This window comes from Notothenia rossii (genome assembly GCF_949606895.1).
Source record: "Notothenia rossii genome assembly, chromosome: 7".
In the NCBI taxonomy this organism is placed as follows: Eukaryota; Metazoa; Chordata; class Actinopteri; order Perciformes; family Nototheniidae; genus Notothenia; species Notothenia rossii.
The window spans coordinates 3142347-3160755 of NC_136905.1; the positions used below are offsets into that span (position 1 = coordinate 3142347).

Sequence of the window (18409 nt, forward strand, 5' to 3'; positions counted from 1 at the left end):
GAAGAAGAGACATGAAGAAGAGGGGACACATGTTGATGAAGAAGAGACATGAAGAAGAGGGGACACATGGTGATGTAGAAGAGACATGAAGAAGAGGGGACACATGTTGATGTAGAAGAGACATGAAGAAGAGGGGACACATGTTGATAGGTCCCCTCTAACACAATATTAAACCTTGAGACCTTTTGCCCAATGAGCTGCACTCAGTTAGGGAACGTGTTAGTCGTGTGTAGCTCTGACGGGGCTCCCACCCTAACCCCGTGGCTGCAGACCTTCACCCCCAGCGAAGCCTTTTCCTCCGTGTAGATCATCTCATATGAGTAAACAACAACAACCTCTACACTCAGCCTCAAAGGAGCGTTTCTATCTGACCGGATCTGGAACCCCTTCTTTGATGACCTGGGAGTCTCCAGATCTCACAGGGTGACGTCTGGACTGGTAGGTCCCGCCTGGGAAAGGACTTAGTATAATAACATGTCAAAGTGTGTGTTTTAGGTATTGAGTATTAATTGAGGGCCTCCCGAGGTAGAGGGGCCGACGGTCTGTCCCTGAGCTCACTTTTATATAATCCGATCCACTTTATAACCTCCGGACTAAAGTGCTGCAGAGAGAACATAACATCACACAGCTCAGCTCACTAAACATACAAATAAGTATACAATCACATAAAAGGTATGAACACAAAACAAACCAGAATAAACGTAACATTTACTTATTTATTTGGCACTATTAATTTGAATTGTTTAATTTGTTTAATGCACTTGTCTTGTGTACTTGTTTTTGGTTTCTATGAAGCTCAGCGCAAGTTCTTTCAGGAAGACTGCTTCCCACCGCTTCTCTTTTCCTAGTCGGTTTCTCCTCCCCCTAAGACTAAGTCCATCCCAGTATGATGGGGTGTAATCTCCAAACCGTATATTACCCCTCGGGCGATACACATGTTATCAAATGTACGGAATAAGTCTGTCCGGATTGAATTGTTGCTGTTTTTAAATTCTCTGCAGAAAATGTTCAATAAAGAGTCAGTATAGAAACCCACAGGGATGTTAGCCTTTGCAGATCATTTCCAGCAGGGGGGTCAAACTCAATTTCATCTCGGGCCACATTGGCCACACTCAGAGGGCTGGTTGTAACTTTAAGACTATATAAATATACATATATATATAAAATAATGTATTATATCACATTATTAACTCTGCATTGGATTATTATCGGATAGGGTATAACTTCATAGTTAACTACGTCTGAGAGCAGAAGTCTAGGGCAAATCATTTCAAACAATTGCAAGTCTCTTCAGGGTCACAAAGTGAGATGCATTGTGGGACATGTAGTTTATGGACATCGTGCTTCTGTAAAGTGGCATGAAACCGTATAATATTTCTTGCAAGCTCTTGCGGGCCAAATAAAATGAAGTCGGGCCGGATTTGGCCCACGGGCCTTGAGTTTGACACCCCTGATTTACCGGCACAGAAACCTACATAAAACACCACCAGGGAACACCTGCAAATCAGAGCAGGGCCTCTTTAAAGACCCACTATGAAACAATAAGCTGTCTGTTAGCATATTAGTCTTCTATGGAGGAGTGAAGAAACAAACGGAGAGCTGCGTATGAAAACATTTATTACCCAATAAAGAGCGATCACATGTATGAACTATTACAGTCAGACGACAGATGACCCCACGGTTTCATTCATTTGACATCAGAGTAAATTGATCTGTCATACATCCAAAATAAAACCATTGAGACCAGAAATGCTGATAAATAAAAAACCCAAAATACAATTCCTACACCTTTTTTTTTTTCTTTTTGGCAAAGTGCTGTATTCTTCCAGTAAACTACACAATCAAATAAAAGCAAAACAATGTCTAACACTTGGTGGGAAATAAAAATGCCACAAAATATTCTTCACACTTTTTAAAAACAAAAAAAAGAGGTTTTGCTACATCGTTCTGTCTGGTTGTCATTATAAAACTCAGAGTGGTGCATAGTTGGTTTCAAACAGTCCGTGTGTGTTTTTAAATTATGCATTCAGGACGTACATTTAACATAACAAAGGGGAGTTCAAGTTCTTCATTGATGCATTGTTATTTCAACAGTTCAACCTGGAAGGCACAAGATCCACATTTCAAGGCATTGATCAAATAAAACATTACAAATCCCTGTTAGTATGATGATGGAGCGAGATATAAAAACATTAGAGGCTCCGGACAGCAGGAGCTCCGATCCCTTCTGTCCTGAAGTTTGCCATTTTTTTAAAAACACAAAATAACATCGTCATGATTGCGAAGAGTAAAAGAGAGACGTGGAGAAATAAGAGAAGACTTAGGCCACGTTTACACGGAGAAGAAACGGGTCGTATCCGCTCCAGTTCTCTATCGTACAGACGGTTCGTCCACACGAGGCCGACAGGGGGAACGCGGATAACGATAACGGGTCCCAAGGTCGGTCGATCTGCGGACGCAATGCTCTGGGGGGCCTAACGGCTACGCGTGTACGACTTTTACGATCATTTCCTGATAACGATGACGCCATAGCCCCGCCTCTCCTGCTCAACCTGCGTCATTGCTGATGTGTTTCGCCAACAACAACAGCAACAACAACAACAACAATGGTGGATCACAGGGTTGCGTTCGTGCTCCAGATGCTACTGACCATGCTATAGATGTTAGAGCAAAATCTACAGCTCCTCGACCACAACCATCAGCAACAAGTGGACATGGAGAACTATAAACTACATGTTGCTAAATCCACCGCGGAGAATAACCAGAAGGGCAACCAGGCAACCATGCTCGGGAGGTCTTCTTCACTGCTTATGGTGTATTTAGTGGCGGAAGTACAGCGCCACTTACAGGCCCGGCATATGTACTACAGCGTCTCCAGCGGGTCGAGTGCTCTTGTGTGGACGGACACGTTTCTTGAGCCGATTCCGTGTGTACGGAAGACTTGTTGATATCGACTAAGGTTCCCGTTTCGTCCCCGTGTAAACGTGGCCTGAAAAACACCAGAGAGAAAACCACTCGATTCTATAAGTATTTACAGCGACTCTAACAAACGTGTTAGTGCTTTGTTAATAATCGACTCTCTCGTGCTCATCCTGCACAGGTGGGATGATTTCACACAGGACCCCAAATTATTATAGAAATGATCCCGTTTATCATTTACCGTTAACGTGCTTAATTTGACTCAAAAATAGAGGTTGCATTTTTTCCAATTAAGTCATCTGTGTTAGAGTCAACACGAGCAGATTTGACATGTTTAGAAAAATGAAGATACAGAGTGAGATTCGTATGGAAGTCCATTTCTGCTAAGAATGTTTTTTAAAAGATTAAAGGTTAGGAATAATCTTTAAAGAAGAAACACACAATAAGTAAAAGATAAGATGTATCATGTCTTAAAACCACATATAGTGTGATATAAGTATACATGTTTTTGGCTTGTAATGTCACAATCATTAGATGTAAACAGAGGTGGGAAGTTACTATGTACATTTACTAAAGTACTGAACTTAAGTACAATTTTGAGGTAATTTTACTTTCTATTTGACAGATTGAGAATACAAAATGTGGCTGATTTTGAAGCATTTGAGGTCGAGATATCCTGACTTTTAGGTCAACCTCCAAAAACACTACATTTCCCATAATGCAACTTGACAAAGTGTTTCCATTACAGCGTCTGCCTGGTACAGTCACATCTAATGTCCACAAAATACACCACACTTCTATGAGCAGTGCTCATCAGGTTACATTAGTGGATCCTCAATTTAACTTTTATCTCGTTTTCAGTTGTCAAAAGGTATTCTGGGAAATGTAGGAACTTGCTTGAGTAAAAACAGCTGTTGGTGTTGGATTATTTGAGGGGATCTTTATTTTAAGCTACTGTGTACTTTTACTGGGTACTTTAATGCTGTGAAATACAGTCAACTAGTACAAGATGTGAGTACTTCTCCACCTCTGGATGTAAAGTCGTAATGATGAGATAAATACGGGCCATAATAATAAAAAAATGATGATTAAGCATTTTGTTTTTAACACGTTCAAAGTTCTACCTTTGACTTTCTCTCTTGTTCTTTTGTCTCAGGTTGTGTGTTTTGTTTCTTCTCATTCCTAACATTTCCCCTTTTTTTATTTCCCTGACAGAAAGGAGCTTCCCGGGGATTCAGTCTTTAAATCTACTTCCTCCTCGGCCCCCCGGGCTCCATTTTCCCAACAGCAAACTTTAGAGAGTCTACATTCAGAGCCCGGGGCCGAGAACTGTCAACAAACAAACAAATAAAAACAACAACAATAACAACAATCAGTATTAGTAACTAGTGAGGAGATTATGCTACCATTTTTTGGTTTACATATTTTAAAATGTAACTAAGTGAACATGGGAAAAAAGTACATTTCTAAAACCATGTTAGGTTAAATATGAACATGGACAGAGTGGATATTAACAGACCAACAGGAACTAAACTAATTATTTATCGCTAACGAGGGAAAGCTCGCCAGGGCGGAGCTGGAAAAAGTCTGAGCGAAGAATCATCAGCCGTCAAGTAAATCTGCGTTTTCCTAACGAGTGAAGGTGATTGGTTGTGACCCTGAGAAGTAGACTGCAGATTCATTTAAGAACAAAAAACAACAATTATTTTTCCATTTTCTTTTTTCCACCATCGTCACACTAACACAGCTCTACACCATGCGACAGACTGCACACTAACACAATCAAACATACCTAAGAAAAATAATATACTCGCATATATACCGACTTCATACTGATATGTAATTTCTTTTTGTCTTTTCAAAAATATTTTGGAAGTTTTTTTTATGTTAAATACTTTTTTTCTTTTTTTTTTTTACATCTCTATTCATCTCAAAAGCTACCGTTAAAACAAGGCGTTTAGTGATATTCAACCCGGTCATTTTTACCGTCTTTTTTGTGTGAAAAGTACTGAATTAGAGAGTCAGAGGCAGGTTCAACGACAACGTGACGCTGCAGGAAATCACAGAAACGGAAAAATCCCATCAAAATGCTCCAAGATAAAGGTTCTGTTTTAGAGGAATAAGGAAGAGAGGGAAAGTGTATTTTGACAGAAATCCAACTCGTTTCTGTCTCTGTTTTTAGTTACTACTCCCTCCAGTATCTCAAAACCCATCTGAATGTTGCATGTTCACGCCACGTTTAATACCGCAGAACAATTGCATATAGTGTACATGTCCCTGTATACAGCGAGGACATTACATAGTTTAAACCTGGAGGACAGATTGAAAAATAAATGTGGCTGATTTTGAAGCATTTAAGGTCGAGATATCCTGACTTTTAGGTCAACCTCCAAAAACACTACATTTCCCATAATGCAACTTGACACAGTTTCCATTACAGCGTCTGCCTGGTACAGTCACATCTTATAAACTGTTATTGTCAAATGTCCACAAAATACACCATACTTCTATGAGCAGTATTCATCAGGTTACATTAGTGGACCCTCATAACTTTTATCTCGTTTTCAGTTGTCAAAAGGCATTCTGGGAAATGTAGGAACTTGCGGTCTTGAGTAAAAACAGCTGTTGGTGTTGGATTATTTGAGGGGATTTCTCCTTTAAAGTCCGGACTCTTTGTTTAATAACTTTCCTGCTGACATCACTACTGGCAACGTCTTTTGGGCAACACGTTGGGGCAACTACGAGAACTCCCTTGCACTGATTAAACGGCAAAAAAATAGCTAATGATTTCCTGAGCACCCTGCCCCGCTGTGAACCTGCCGCTGAGTAAAGTGACCAACAGCATTGATTCTACACATTAAGTTATCCATGAAGAAGAAGAAGAATAAGAAGAAGAAGAAGGAGAGGGGGGGAGGAGAAGAAGAAAGAGAGACTCTTCTTCTCTGTGATTGGACACCGGTCCAGTGGAAGGAGGGTAAAATAAGAGGATGGCGGGAGGAGACATGTTGACCGTTTCTCAATCAATATGAAGGAGGATGGAGAAGGGCTGCTAATATAAAATAAAAAAAGTCACCGGCCATTTTCCCTATTTCCCCTGATGAGGCGATAACTGCTGGCTGATGACGTTGCTGGTGTTTCTTGATGGGAGTCCTTTCCCTCTACGACGTGGCCCCGCCCCTTTTTTTGTGTGAAAAGATGTGATTGGAGCTCAATATTCTGAGGTTTTCCCCGATCACATACATTTTTTTTAAATTTCTGTTTCTGCAAGGAGCCTAATTAAGATGGTCAGTCAGGCGAACAATTCAGAAATGTCATTGAAGATCGAGCATCAGCGTCGATTCGTGGTTTGATTTAGATCATTATGGGATGGATTTCCTTGGCTTGTCAGTGTCTGTATTTTTCAATGCAGCGACTACTTTGACTTTAAACAAAACAACTGTTTACTCAGTCGGTTGACATTAGCATTATCAGCTGCTGTGATGAAGTCTTTCCCACACACGTACATTTATTAATTAATGAATTGGGATGGGGTCATTATTAAGGATACAAGATCATGTGATCCCACTTTGTTATATTATTCATCTGGAAGTTCTTTTCCAGGTTGTTTTGACAAAGTTCAACCGGGTCCCATTGATGAACCTATCTGTACTTTGCTGTAACAACGAACATTTCCCCTTTGTGGGACGAATAAAGGAATTCTGATTCTGAATCTATTGTTTTCCTCTTGGCGCCATGCCTTGTTTTCACCTGAAAGTGAAAGACCTGAGTACTTCTACTTTTACTCAAGTACAAGGTCTGAGTACTTGTCCCTCCTCTACAAGTCAGCCGTCTCGCTAAGTCTGCAACATGCCAGCCGACGTTTAATTTTAACCGACAAAATTATGAAAACAAATGCCTGACAAATCTGTCCCAAGCAACAACAAAATGGGGCGGGGCCTTCATTTCGCCAGGAAGTGACTCATCTGTGTGGGGGGGAGGGCGGGGCGTCAGAAGTTGAGGTGTCTCTGGCTGGGCTGGTGCAGGTGTTGGGGGGCCTTGGGGGGGCGCAGGAGGTTGAGGCGGCGCAGGGCGTTGCGGGACAGCTGTTGGGTACGTTGCACGGGGTTTCCTACCCACGGCTGCAGGAGGCCGGCACGGGCGTAGCAGGCCGAGTGGAGGCTGGAGCGCCGAGGGACAACCGCCACCTCCGGCCTGCAGGGGGCGACAGAGACCAGAGGGAAAGGTGAAACATGTACTTTTACTTTAAGTATATTTTGATGCTAATAATTTTGATTTGTAACATTTGACTGCAGGACTTTTATTGTAACAGAGTATTCCTACACTCTGGTACTTCTACTTTTACTCAAGTACAAGATCTGAGTAGTTCTACTTTTACTCAAGTACATGATCTGAGTACTTCTCTAATAGGATAAATAGTAACCTGTGTCGCTGGCCGTCCAGGGAGCGCCGGCCCTTCTTCTTCCCCCTGGAGGTGACGGAGGTGATGGAGGAGGTGATGGCGGGGGGAGGTCGGGGGTCCAGACGGGGCCGGGGGGGGCCGTACACGGACATGCTGGGGTGCTCGATCAGCAGGTTCTCCAGGGGGCTGGACTCCAACAGGCTGCCGCGGCCCGTGAAGCAGGGCGGGGGGGTGACGAACCAACTCTCCTCCATGGAGCAGGCGTCCAGGGACTGGAACCCCCCCTCCTCTTCCTCTTCCTCTTCTTCATCCTCCTCCTCCTCCTCCTCCTCCCCCTCCTCAGCACCAGCCGTGGAGTTGAGGGAGGTGCAGGAGGCGTAGCGGATGGGGCTGGCCCTGAGGGAGGGGATCATCACCAGGTCATCCTCATCCTCCTCTTCCTCCTCCTCCTGGGGAGCAGCAGAGGATCCAGGGAGGTTCACACACCGGGCTTCAGCTGCAGGGACAAAAAGAGCCAAGGTTAATCTTCCCGTTTCCTCTAAATATTTTTATATCAGAGTAAGGGGTTATTTCCCTTTGCTCAGAATATAAACTCATGTTTTTACAGTATAAGCAGATCACACCAGAAACACAAGAATTCAGCTGAAATAAAAAAGATTCTGACACTTCCTGCCGTTGTAACAGCGTTTCCCCCCTCACCTGATCAACACTGCTCCAACTGCTTTGCCTTTAATGTGTGTGTTGCCAGTGTTTGGAGCTCACCTCCACACTAACTCTCTCAGAGGATCCTTGTTTACCCACAACACACTGCGGAGCCTCTCTGAAGAACCAGCACCTTATCGTGGTGGAGAGGTTTGTGTGCCCTGCTGAACCTGGGGGCTGTGTTGTCTGGAACCTTGTGTTCCTGGTAGGGTCTCCCATGGAAAAGGGGGCCAGACTAAGATTGGCTCAAAGACCTCATGAAAGACGAACTGAGAAGTGAGGATACCCGGCCCGGAGGAAGCCCGGGCTTGCCATGTTGCAACACCTCCGCTTCTCCATCCCTTGGGAAACAACGATGGGGTCGGGTGCCAGAAGGGTGGCAGTGAAAGCAGAGGGTCTGGTGCCAGACCCGGGTGGCAGAAGCTGGCTTTGGGGGACGTCACCTCTCTGGGGGGAGGGAGCCGGAGCTTGTGCGGGAGGTGGAGCGTTACCAGTTAGATCTGGTGGGGCTCACCTCTATGCACAGAGGCTCTGGAACCTTACTTCTTGATAGGGGTTGGACTCTATTCTTCTAAGGAGTTGCCCAAGGTGTGAGGCGCCGGGCGGGTGTGGGGATACTCTCAAGCCCCCGGTTGGGTGCTTCGTTGTTGGAGTCTACCCCAGTGGACGAGAGGGTGGCCTCCCTGCGCCTGCGGGTTATGGGGGAAAAAACTCTGACTGTTGTGTGTGCTTATGCACAAAACAGCAGTTCAGAGTATACGGCATTCTTGGAGACCCTGGAAAGAGTCCTGTATGGGGCTCCTGAAGGGGACTCTTTAATCTTGCTGGGAGACTTCAACGCACATGTGGGCAATGATGGAGACACTTGGAGGGGCGTGATTGGGAGGAACGACCCCCCTGATCTGAACAAGAATGGTGGGTTGTTACTGGACTTCTGTGCTAGTCATGGATTGGCCATAACAAACACCATGTTTAAACATAAGGATGCTCCTAAGTGTACCTGGTACCAGAGCACCCTAGGCAGAGGGTCCATGATCGATTTTGTTATCGTATCATCGGACCTGAGGCCTTATGCTTTGGACACTCGGGTAAAGAGAGGGGCAGAGTTGTAAACTGATCACCATCTGGTGGTGAGTTGGGTCAAGTGGCGTGGGAAGCCTCTGGACAGACCTGGTAAGCCGGGAATGTTTGCAGGAGTCCCAAGTACAGGAGGCTGTTAACTCACACCTCCGGCTGAGCTTTTCAGGCATCCCTGTGAAGGCTGGGGACATTGAACCAGAGTGGGCGGTGTTCAAAGCTTCTATTGCCGAAGCTGCGGTGGGGAGCTGTGGTCTCAAGGTCTTAGGTGCCTCAAGGGGCGGTAACCCTCGAACCTCCAGATGGACTCCGGTTGTCAGGGAAGCCGTCCGACTGAAGAAGGAGGCCTTCCAGGATATGTTATCCCGGGGGAGTCCCGAGGCAGTTGCAAGGTACCGATGGGCCGAAGGACAGCAGTCGTGGCCGAGGCAAAGCAGCGGGTGTGGGAGAAGTTTTGAGAAGCCATGGAGAAGGACCTTCGGTCGGCACCAAAGTTGTTCTGAAAAACTGTCCGACATCTCAGGAGGGGGAAGCAGGGAACCATCCAAGCTATGTACAGTAAGGATAGGACGCTGTTGACCTCAACTGATGGAGTGTTAGGGCGTTGGAAGGAACACTTTGAGGAACTCCTGAACCCGACAACTCCGCCCTCTATGTTAGAGGCAGAGCTGGAGTATGAGGGGGATCAACACCAATCTCCCGGTGGGAGGTCACCATAACTCAACAGTGGCAAAGCCCTGGGGAAGGATGAGGTCTGGGTGTTGAGGGACTGTCATGGTTGGTACGTCTCATAAACATTGCGTTGAAGTCGGAAACAGTACCGAAGGAGTGGCAGACCGGGAGGTGGTTCCCCTTTTCAAAAAGGGGGATCAGAGGGTGTGTGCCAATTATAGAGACCATGGTTCTCAGCAGGAAACCGATGGACTGTCCACTCCAAGTAGGGAATGAGTCCTTACCCCAAGTGAAGGAGTTCAAGTATCTCGGGGTCTTGTTCTCGAGTGAGGGAACAATGGAGCGTGAGATGGGTCGGAGAATCGGAGCAGCGGGAGCGGTACTGCAGTCGCTGTACTGCAGTCGCTGTACCGCACCGTTGTGACGAAAAGGGAGCTGAGCCAGAAGGCAAAGCTCTCTGTCTACCGCGCCATTTTCGTTCCTACCCTCACCTATGGTCATGAAGGATGGGTCGAGACCGAAAGAACGAGATCGCGGATACAAGCGACCAAAATGGGTTTTCTCCGCAGGGTGGCTCGCGTCTCCCTTAGGGATAAGGTGAGAAGTTCGGTAATCCAGGAGGGACTCGGAGTTGAACCGCTCCTCCTTCGCATCGAAAGGAGCCAGTTGAGGTGGTTCGGGCACCTAGTTAGGATGCCACCTGGGCGCCTCCCTAAGGAGGTGTTCCAGGCACGTCCAGCTGGGAAGAGACCAAGGGGTAGACCTAGGACCAGGTGGAGGGATTATATCTCTTCTCTGGCCTGGGAGCGCCTTGGGACCCCCCAGTCAGAGCTGGTTGATGTGGCCAGGGAAAAGAAAGTTTGGGGCTCTCTGTTGGAACTGCTACCTCCACGACCCGACCATGGATAAGCGGGAGAAGATGGATGGACACGGCAGAGCGCTGACTCAGCTCCTAACAGCTGATCGGCTGTCTGAGCCTCTTCCTGCTCAGTTGTTTGGCGGGGTGAGGGGTTAACAAGGATTATAAAGGAACCTGCTGACCCGCAACAGGAAGCTCCCCCAATACACAGAACTAATTTCACCTTTAACCCCCAGTCACACAGTGGTGTAAAGTAGATTTACTCTTTTGAGGTACTTGTAGTCCTAAGCTACCCTGCAGTATACAAAGTCATTCAAACTAGCTGCACCTTTACCAGCTTTGAGAACACTTTCATGATCATAGTTATAAAACATATCATATATATTATTCTGAAATGGACCAATCTGCACAATGACTACTTTTACTCTTGCTGCTTTCACTATATTTTGATGTGTGTGTGTGTGTTTAACTGAGGCCGGGGTTTAAAGGCTGCTCTGTGACCATACATGTCCACCACCACCAGGATGTATTTTTACCTCTTCTGGCTCCCCGGGTGCTTTTGTTTGGCGTGATTACAGGTTGGATACCCCAAACTGCTCGATACCACCCAGTCGAAAGTGGGTCGACCCCCCCCCAACAAACACACTCACACTGAAATATTCACACAGTGGTGGAATCGGAGAAGAGTGGAGACCGGCAGGCCAAAATAATGTTGAGACATTTGGAAGTCACTGCAGTGTGTCATGTGTCTGTATACTCTGTGTGTGTGTGTGTGTGTGTGTGTGTGTGTGTGTGTGTGTGTGTGTGTGTGTGTGTGTGTGTGTGTGTGTGTGTGAGTTTGTTTTGACTGGGATCGTGTTATGATCTCAGGAAACTTGGCTGAACTTTGTCCTGACATTTAATACAGTCTAAAGTTAAACAGCATCTCTCCATCAGACCTGTTGCATGATGGGAACATTTCTCTCTCTGCTGATATTGTACTACGTGCAAAACACTTTATTTTCTCCATGTGTAGAAAATTCATACGTTCTGTGGAGAGTGCAGTTTCTTACCCAGGTAGTTGACCAGGATCCACTCCTCCTCTTCCTCCTCCTCCTCCTCCTCCTCCTTGCCGTCTCCGGGTTCTCCTCCTCGGCTCGGCGGATCCTCGTCCCCGAACAGAGCGCTGGCGAACCTCTGGAACATCCTGCTGGGGGGGGGAGAAGCTAACTTTGGTCATCGGCTGCTGGGGATGGCTCCGGAAAAAGTGCTAAAGTGCATCAATGAAGGTCCTGGATCATCTGCTGGCAGGAGGACTCAGGGGGGACATCGTCCAGAGGAGACAAGGAGGCAAGGAGACAAGACGAGTGCACAATATAAATGGGAGTCCTGAGAGGAGGAGAGAGGAGGGAAACATTAGAGCTGCACAATAAAAGAGTCCTCTCCTGCTGATGTTCAGGTGTATATCAGTATGTAGTGTCTCTACTTTAAAGAGTCCTCTCCTGGTGATGTTCAGGTGTATATCAGTATGTAGTGTCTCTACTTTAAAGAGTCCTCTCCTGCTGATGTTCAGGTGTATATCAGTATGTAGTGTCTCTACTTTAAAGAGTCCTCTCCTACTGATGTTCAGGTGTATATCAGTATGTAGTGTCTCTACTTTAAAGAGTCCTCTCCTGCTGATGTTCAGGTGTATATCAGTATGTAGTGTCTCTACTTTAAAGAGTCCTCTCCTGCTGATGTTCCGGTGTATATCAGTATGTAGTGTCTCTACTTTAAAGAGTCCTCTCCTGCTGATGTTCAGGTGTATATCAGTATGCAGTGTCTCTACTTTAAAGGGTCCTCTCCTGCTGATGTTCAGGTGTATATCAGTATGTAGTGTCTCTACTTTAAAGAGTCCTCTCCTGCTGATGTTCAGGTGTATATCAGTATGCAGTGTCTCTACTTTAAAGGGTCCTCTCCTGCTGATGTTCAGGTGTATATCAGTATGTAGTGTCTCTACTTTAAAGAGTCCTCTCCTGCTGATGTTCAGGTGTATATCAGTATGCAGTGTCTCTACTTTAAAGAGTCCTCTCCTGCTGATGTTCAGGTGTATATCAGTATGTAGTGTCTCTACTTTAAAGAGTCCTCTCCTGCTGATGTTCAGGTGTATATCAGTATGTAATGTCTCTACTTTAAAGAGTCCTCTCCTGCTGGTGTTCAGGTGTATATCAGTATGTAGTGTCTCTACTTTAAAGAGTCCTCTCCTGCTGATGTTCAGGTGTATATCAGTATGTAGTGTCTCTACTTTAAAGAGTCTTCTCCTGCTGATGTTCAGGTGTATATCAGTATGCAGTGTCTCTACTTTAAAGAGTCCTCTCCTGCTGATGTTCCGGTGTATATCAGTATGTAGTGTCTCTACTTTAAAGAGTCCTCTCCTGCTGATGTTCAGGTGTATATCAGTATGCAGTGTCTCTACTTTAAAGAGTCCTCTCCTGCTGATGTTCAGGTGTATATCAGTATGTAGTGTCTCTACTTTAAAGAGTCCTCTCCTGCTGATGTTCAGGTGTATATCAGTATGTAGTGTCTCTACTTTAAAGAGTCCTCTCCTGCTGGTGTTCAGGTGTATATCAGTATGTAGTGTCTCTACTTTAAAGAGTCCTCTCCTGCTGATGTTCAGGTGTATATCAGTATGTAGTGTCTCTACTTTAAAGAGTCCTCTCCTGCTGATGTTCAGGTGTATATCAGTATGTAGTGTCTCTACTTTAAAGAGTCCTCTCCTGCTGGTGTTCAGGTGTATATCAGTATGTAGCGTCTCTACTTTAAAGAGTCCTCTCCTGCTGATGTTCAGGTGTATATTAGTATGTAGTGTCTCTACTTTAAAGAGTCCTCTCCTGCTGATGTTCAGGTGTATATCAGTATGTAGTGTCTCTAGTTTAAAGAGTCCTCTCCTGCTGATGTTCAGATGTATATCAGTATGTAGTGTCTCTACTTTAAAGAGTCCTCTCCTGCTGATGTTCAGGTGTATATCAGTATGTAGTGTCTCTATTTTAAAGAGTCCTCTCCTGCTGATGTTCAGATGTATATCAGTATGTAGTGTCTCTACTTTAAAGAGTCCTCTCCTCTTGATGTTCAGGTGTATATCAGTATGTAGTGTCTCTACTTTAAAGAGTCCTCTCCTGCTGATGTTCAGGTGTATATCAGTATGTAGTGTCTCTACTTTAAAGAGTCCTCTCCTGCTGATGTTCAGGTGTATATCAGTATGTAGTGTCTCTACTTTAAAGAGTCCTCTCCTGCTGATGTTCAGGTGTATATCAGTATGTAGTGTCTCTACTTTAAAGAGTCCTCTCCTGCTGATGTTCAGGTGTATATCAGTATGTAGTGTCTCTACTTTAAAGAGTCCTCTCCTGCTGATGTTCAGGTGTATATCAGTATGTAGTGTCTCTACTTTAAAGAGTCCTCTCCTGCTGATGTTCAGGTGTATATCAGTATGTAGTGTCTCTACTTTAAAGAGTCCTCTCCTGCTGATGTTCAGGTGTATATCAGTATGTAGTGTCTCTACTTTAAAGAGTCCTCTCCTGCTGATGTTCAGGTGTATATCAGTATGTAGTGTCTCTACTTTAAAGAGTCCTCTCCTGCTGATGTTCAGGTGTATATCAGTATGTAGTGTCTCTACTTTAAAGAGTCCTCTCCTGCTGATGTTCAGGTGTATATCAGTATGTAGTGTCTCTACTTTAAAGAGTCCTCTCCTGCTGATGTTCAGGTGTATATCAGTATGTAGTGTCTCTACTTTGAATCAGAATCTGGACTACAGTGCTAGATTAGAGATATCCCGGCCTACAAATCATTTTTTAAAGACTTAACACATATTTGTTTGGTACCGATCCACATACCTTAGTTATTCAATCTTTTTTTATGCTTTTTTTTTAATGATAATGAGAATTAATACAAAATAAATAAGCATTTCCTCTTATATCAGCGCTTGAACCTCTCGGCCCCCATAGATAGCCGATGTAAAAGGGGTTCAGAATAAACTCGGCAGCTGCAGTTTCTCTATTTTTGATGGTGCTTCATTCAGCAGTAACTAAAGAGAGGTGTGCAGCAGCCTTTCTGGGTCCAGCAGCGAGAGAGGAGGCAGAAGGAGTCTGCAGCTGCTGTTTAAAAGGAGGAGGAGGCTCCTTTTGGCACAATACATCTGGAGTAAAGCCAACGCTGCGATGTGTCCTTTTGTGCTCTGTGTTCTCCCTCTGAGGCGACCCTGCAGACATTACTCAGGGCTAAAACCCTTTATAATGCTTCTGTGTTCTCCCTCTGAGGCGACCCTGCAGACATTACTCAGGGCTAAAACCCTTTATAATGCCTCTGTGTTCTCCCTCTGAGGCGACCCTGCAGACATTACTCAGGGCTAAAAACCCTCTATAATGCCTCTGTGTGTGACTGAGTGACAGTGTTTGAGCATGAATTTAGATGGTAATTTAGAAGATAGAAATTAGCATAACAAGCGATGTCATCTTAATCTCAGGAGATGTTTTATATAAGCAAGCAAATAATGATTAGTTTCATCATCCATTTAAATTCTTCTCTGGATTCATTGGTTGTCTATAACATATCAGAGAATTGTGGAAACATTCATATTGTCTTCAAGTCCAAGAAGATATCTTTAAAAGTTGTGTTTTGTATTTTTGTTTTTGTCAAACAGAAATACTCTTCTCCCAGATGGGCTTTTTAAATAAATGTATTCTATGATGTTATTTCCCCTGAGCCTTTCTAAGTATATCTCTTTGTTGCCGTTTTATCCTTTTATTTTTGTAATGGACCCGATAGTCCATACCCTTGAATATTAGGATCACCACTCCAGAAACTCTGTGGTATTAAAATAGTTGTGATTCATGTAAGTGGGTTAGGATTTCTATCATGGGTTATTCCTTTGACATTTAAGCTAGCTGTTAGAACAAATCACCACTAGGAGGCGTTTTGTTCTCTAAAATGCAAACTGCATTTTCATGAAGCCCAAATGTCGAATTTATTCTACTAGCACCTGAACGCACCCTACGTTCGAAACAAACAAAGGACTCGCGGCTCTGATGCATTTAAGGAACGCCTTACGGCTCGTATTTCTCTATTTTCATATTTATTACATGTCGTAACGAGAGAGAAAAAAACTGCTGTTCTGCAGAACAAAAGCAGAAACACGGACCGGAAACAGGAAGCAGCGTCACAGCAGTTTGATAATCTGCTGCAGCCTCAGGGATAATAAATACATATCTGATGCATCATCTATCTTCATCATTAAAGGACAGCTGGTGTGTTTTATACTCAGAGGTGGGAGAAGGACTCAGATCTTGTACCTCCTGAGTAAAAGTAGAAGTACCAGAGTGTAGGAATACTCTGTTATTGTGTAAAAGTACACAAATATGATCATCGAAATATAGTGAAAGTAGCGACAGTAAAAGTAGTCATTGTGCAGATTGGTCCATTTCAGAATAATAGATATGATATGTTTTATAATGATTGATCATGAAAGTGTTCTCAAAGCTGGTAAAGGTGCAGCTAGTTTGAATGACTTTGTATACTGCAAGGTAGCTTGTGGATTTACTCCAGGTGGAACTAAAGTCTGATTTAACACTTGATTATATTTACCATCATTCATCCACATCTGTAAAGAGGGATTAGATACATGCAGTGGAGTAGAAGTACACAGTATCATAGAATGGAAATACAAGTAAGTACAACCTCTAAAGTGTACTTAAATAAAGTATTTTTATAGATTTTTAAAAATAGTGAATAATGGTTATGTAGCCGGAAAAGAGCAATAACAATAACTCTTGTTTATTTTAGTATTGCATTGATTTTTAGGGTTTAATAAACATCAAGTCAATCACTACTTCTCATCTCCGATCATCCGAACCATCAACAGAAAAAGCTTAAAACAGAGCTTATTTGACTTTTCTGCACAATAAACGACCGATTCTCAACATTGTTTTCGATTCATTCTCATGTGGAGTGACTAATCGATTAATCGGCTATTAATTCCAGAGGTGATGAGGTTCACAAAGCAGTGTTTTGGGTCAAATAAAAGCAGAAGTGTTCCAATACCGAGCCGCAGCAGCAGCAGCAGCCTGTGTTGGTGTCAGATGGGAGGAGGCTGTAACTCTACACCAGCTCTCTGCTAAACCATGATCTGCTTAAATACATCAGGAAACAGTCCCAACAACAGATGCCCACCTGTAGGTCGGCCAGAGAAATAACACCAAGTCCTGCTGTCGTAAAACCACCAAAAACGCATCAGAAATGTAAAATAAAAGCCGTATTAAAAAGTGTTTTTGTTCTCAAAGTGGGGATATAAATGCTGTCATGAGTGTAGAAGATGAGTGTGCGGAGGACAGGAGGCAGGAGAGCCGTCAGAGAGCCGAGAGCAACACAAAGGACTCACCTGCGGCCGAGGACAACTGTAAACGGCGGATTAAAATCCTTAAAATGAGGTAGACGTGACTTTCTGTCGATAAATATACAAACTTGAGGTTTCTTCGCGGAAGAAATACAATATAAAAAATGTTAATTTAAGGGCTGTGCGTCGGGAGTTTTGTGTCGTTTTTTCGTTGTGCCCCTTCAGTCCGTTTCCTCCCGACTGCTCCTTCTTTTGTTGTTGTTGTGGAGCTTCAACAGCTGATCGCGGTGACGTCACGCAGAGGAGACCAATCAGAGGGGACGGGCCTTCAGCGGCTCGGCCAATCACAGGGCGTGTTACGGGCAGTCACCAACACACGTGACTGCTGGCACTCCTCCCGAAAAGGGCATGACTGGGCAAAGCGCTGGCGTTAGGGAGGAGGAGGAACGGGACGGTTTCTCGTTTCTCCACCCAAAAAGAGTCTCATAGCATACAGGTCGAGCTGCAGGACTTCCGGTTCTCTGAAGATCCACACTTCCAGTCCACTTTAAACTGCATCACTATTATGAAGTTTGCACAATAGAGTCATCAAATACATCTTTCCACAGCAGCTCTAATCCTCTCTTTGCAATTCAGCTCTCATGTCTTCATCCGCACCAACAACACTCTGCTATATCGTGAAGCATACTTATATCTGATTCAAAACACAAGAGGTATTCAGATCATTAACTGCAGTACTTATACCACACTGTGACAATACTCCACCACAAGTAAAAGTCCTACCTTTATAATGATATTTTTCATACATTTTTCGGTTATCTTTCTTTCAGACTTAATGCACACCTTTTTTTTTAGAATGTATTTACATTGTTTTTCGGGTGTTTTTAAGATTTAAAATACATATTTATGTGGTGATTTTTCCGACTTTGTTTACATCTTTTTTGGGTTATTTTTCAGACTTAATGCACACGCTTGTTGGGGTGTATTTAGACTTTATTTACACATTTCTTTGGGTGTTATTTTTCAGACTATATCTAAATATTTTTGGGGTGTTTTTTAGGTTTTATTTTCATATTTTCCCGGTGTCTTTTATACTTTATTAGCACATTTTAAGGGTATTTTGGAGACTTTATTTACATATGTTTTGGGTTCTTTTTCAGACTTAATGCAGACACATTTATTGAACTTTATTTACATTTTTATTCTGGTATTTTTCAGACAGAATCTGGATATGTTTGGGGTATTTTTCAGATTTTAATTACATATTTTTCCGGATGTTTTAAAAACATTTGGGATGTTCTCAGACTCTGTGATGAGGCTGGGTCTGACCTGCAGTGGAAACAGGGTCTTGATTGTGGAGCCTGAAGCTAAAAGCTGATATTTGGGTCAGTTCAACGGCCCATCACAAAGAAAAGGCCCCCCCCCCCCCCCCCCCCAA

At 44.0% G+C, this 18409-nt stretch overlaps 2 protein-coding genes across 2 annotated transcripts in view; both read right to left on the bottom strand.

Annotated features, from left to right (window-relative positions):
• Nucleotides 1–18409, bottom strand: part of LOC307012830 (uncharacterized protein) — a 271685-nt gene that overhangs the window by 171646 nt on the left and 81630 nt on the right. The window lies entirely within an intron of this gene.
• Nucleotides 1601–17234, bottom strand: tp53inp1 (tumor protein p53 inducible nuclear protein 1). Its single transcript, XM_079640034.1, has 4 exons — nucleotides 17017–17234; nucleotides 11681–11996; nucleotides 7340–7814; nucleotides 1601–7110 (listed from the first exon to the last, which is right to left on the bottom strand). Exons 2-4 carry the CDS (start codon nucleotides 11811–11813, stop codon nucleotides 6906–6908), a joined length of 813 nt encoding a protein of 270 aa, XP_079496160.1. The 5' UTR covers nucleotides 11814–11996; nucleotides 17017–17234; the 3' UTR covers nucleotides 1601–6905.

Bases quoted from the DNA above. Each gene is read 5' to 3' on its own strand.
- tp53inp1 (XM_079640034.1), bottom strand. From the start codon at position 11,813: ATGTTCCAGAGGTTCGCCAGCGCTCTGTTCGGGGACGAGGATCCGCCG. The intron at 7,815-11,680 runs GTAAGAAACTGC...TTGTCCCTGCAG, and splicing joins GATCCTGGTCAACTACCTGG to CTGAAGCCCGGTGTGTGAAC. The intron at 7,111-7,339 runs GTTACTATTTAT...CGCCCCCTGCAG, and splicing joins CTGGACGGCCAGCGACACAG to GCCGGAGGTGGCGGTTGTCC.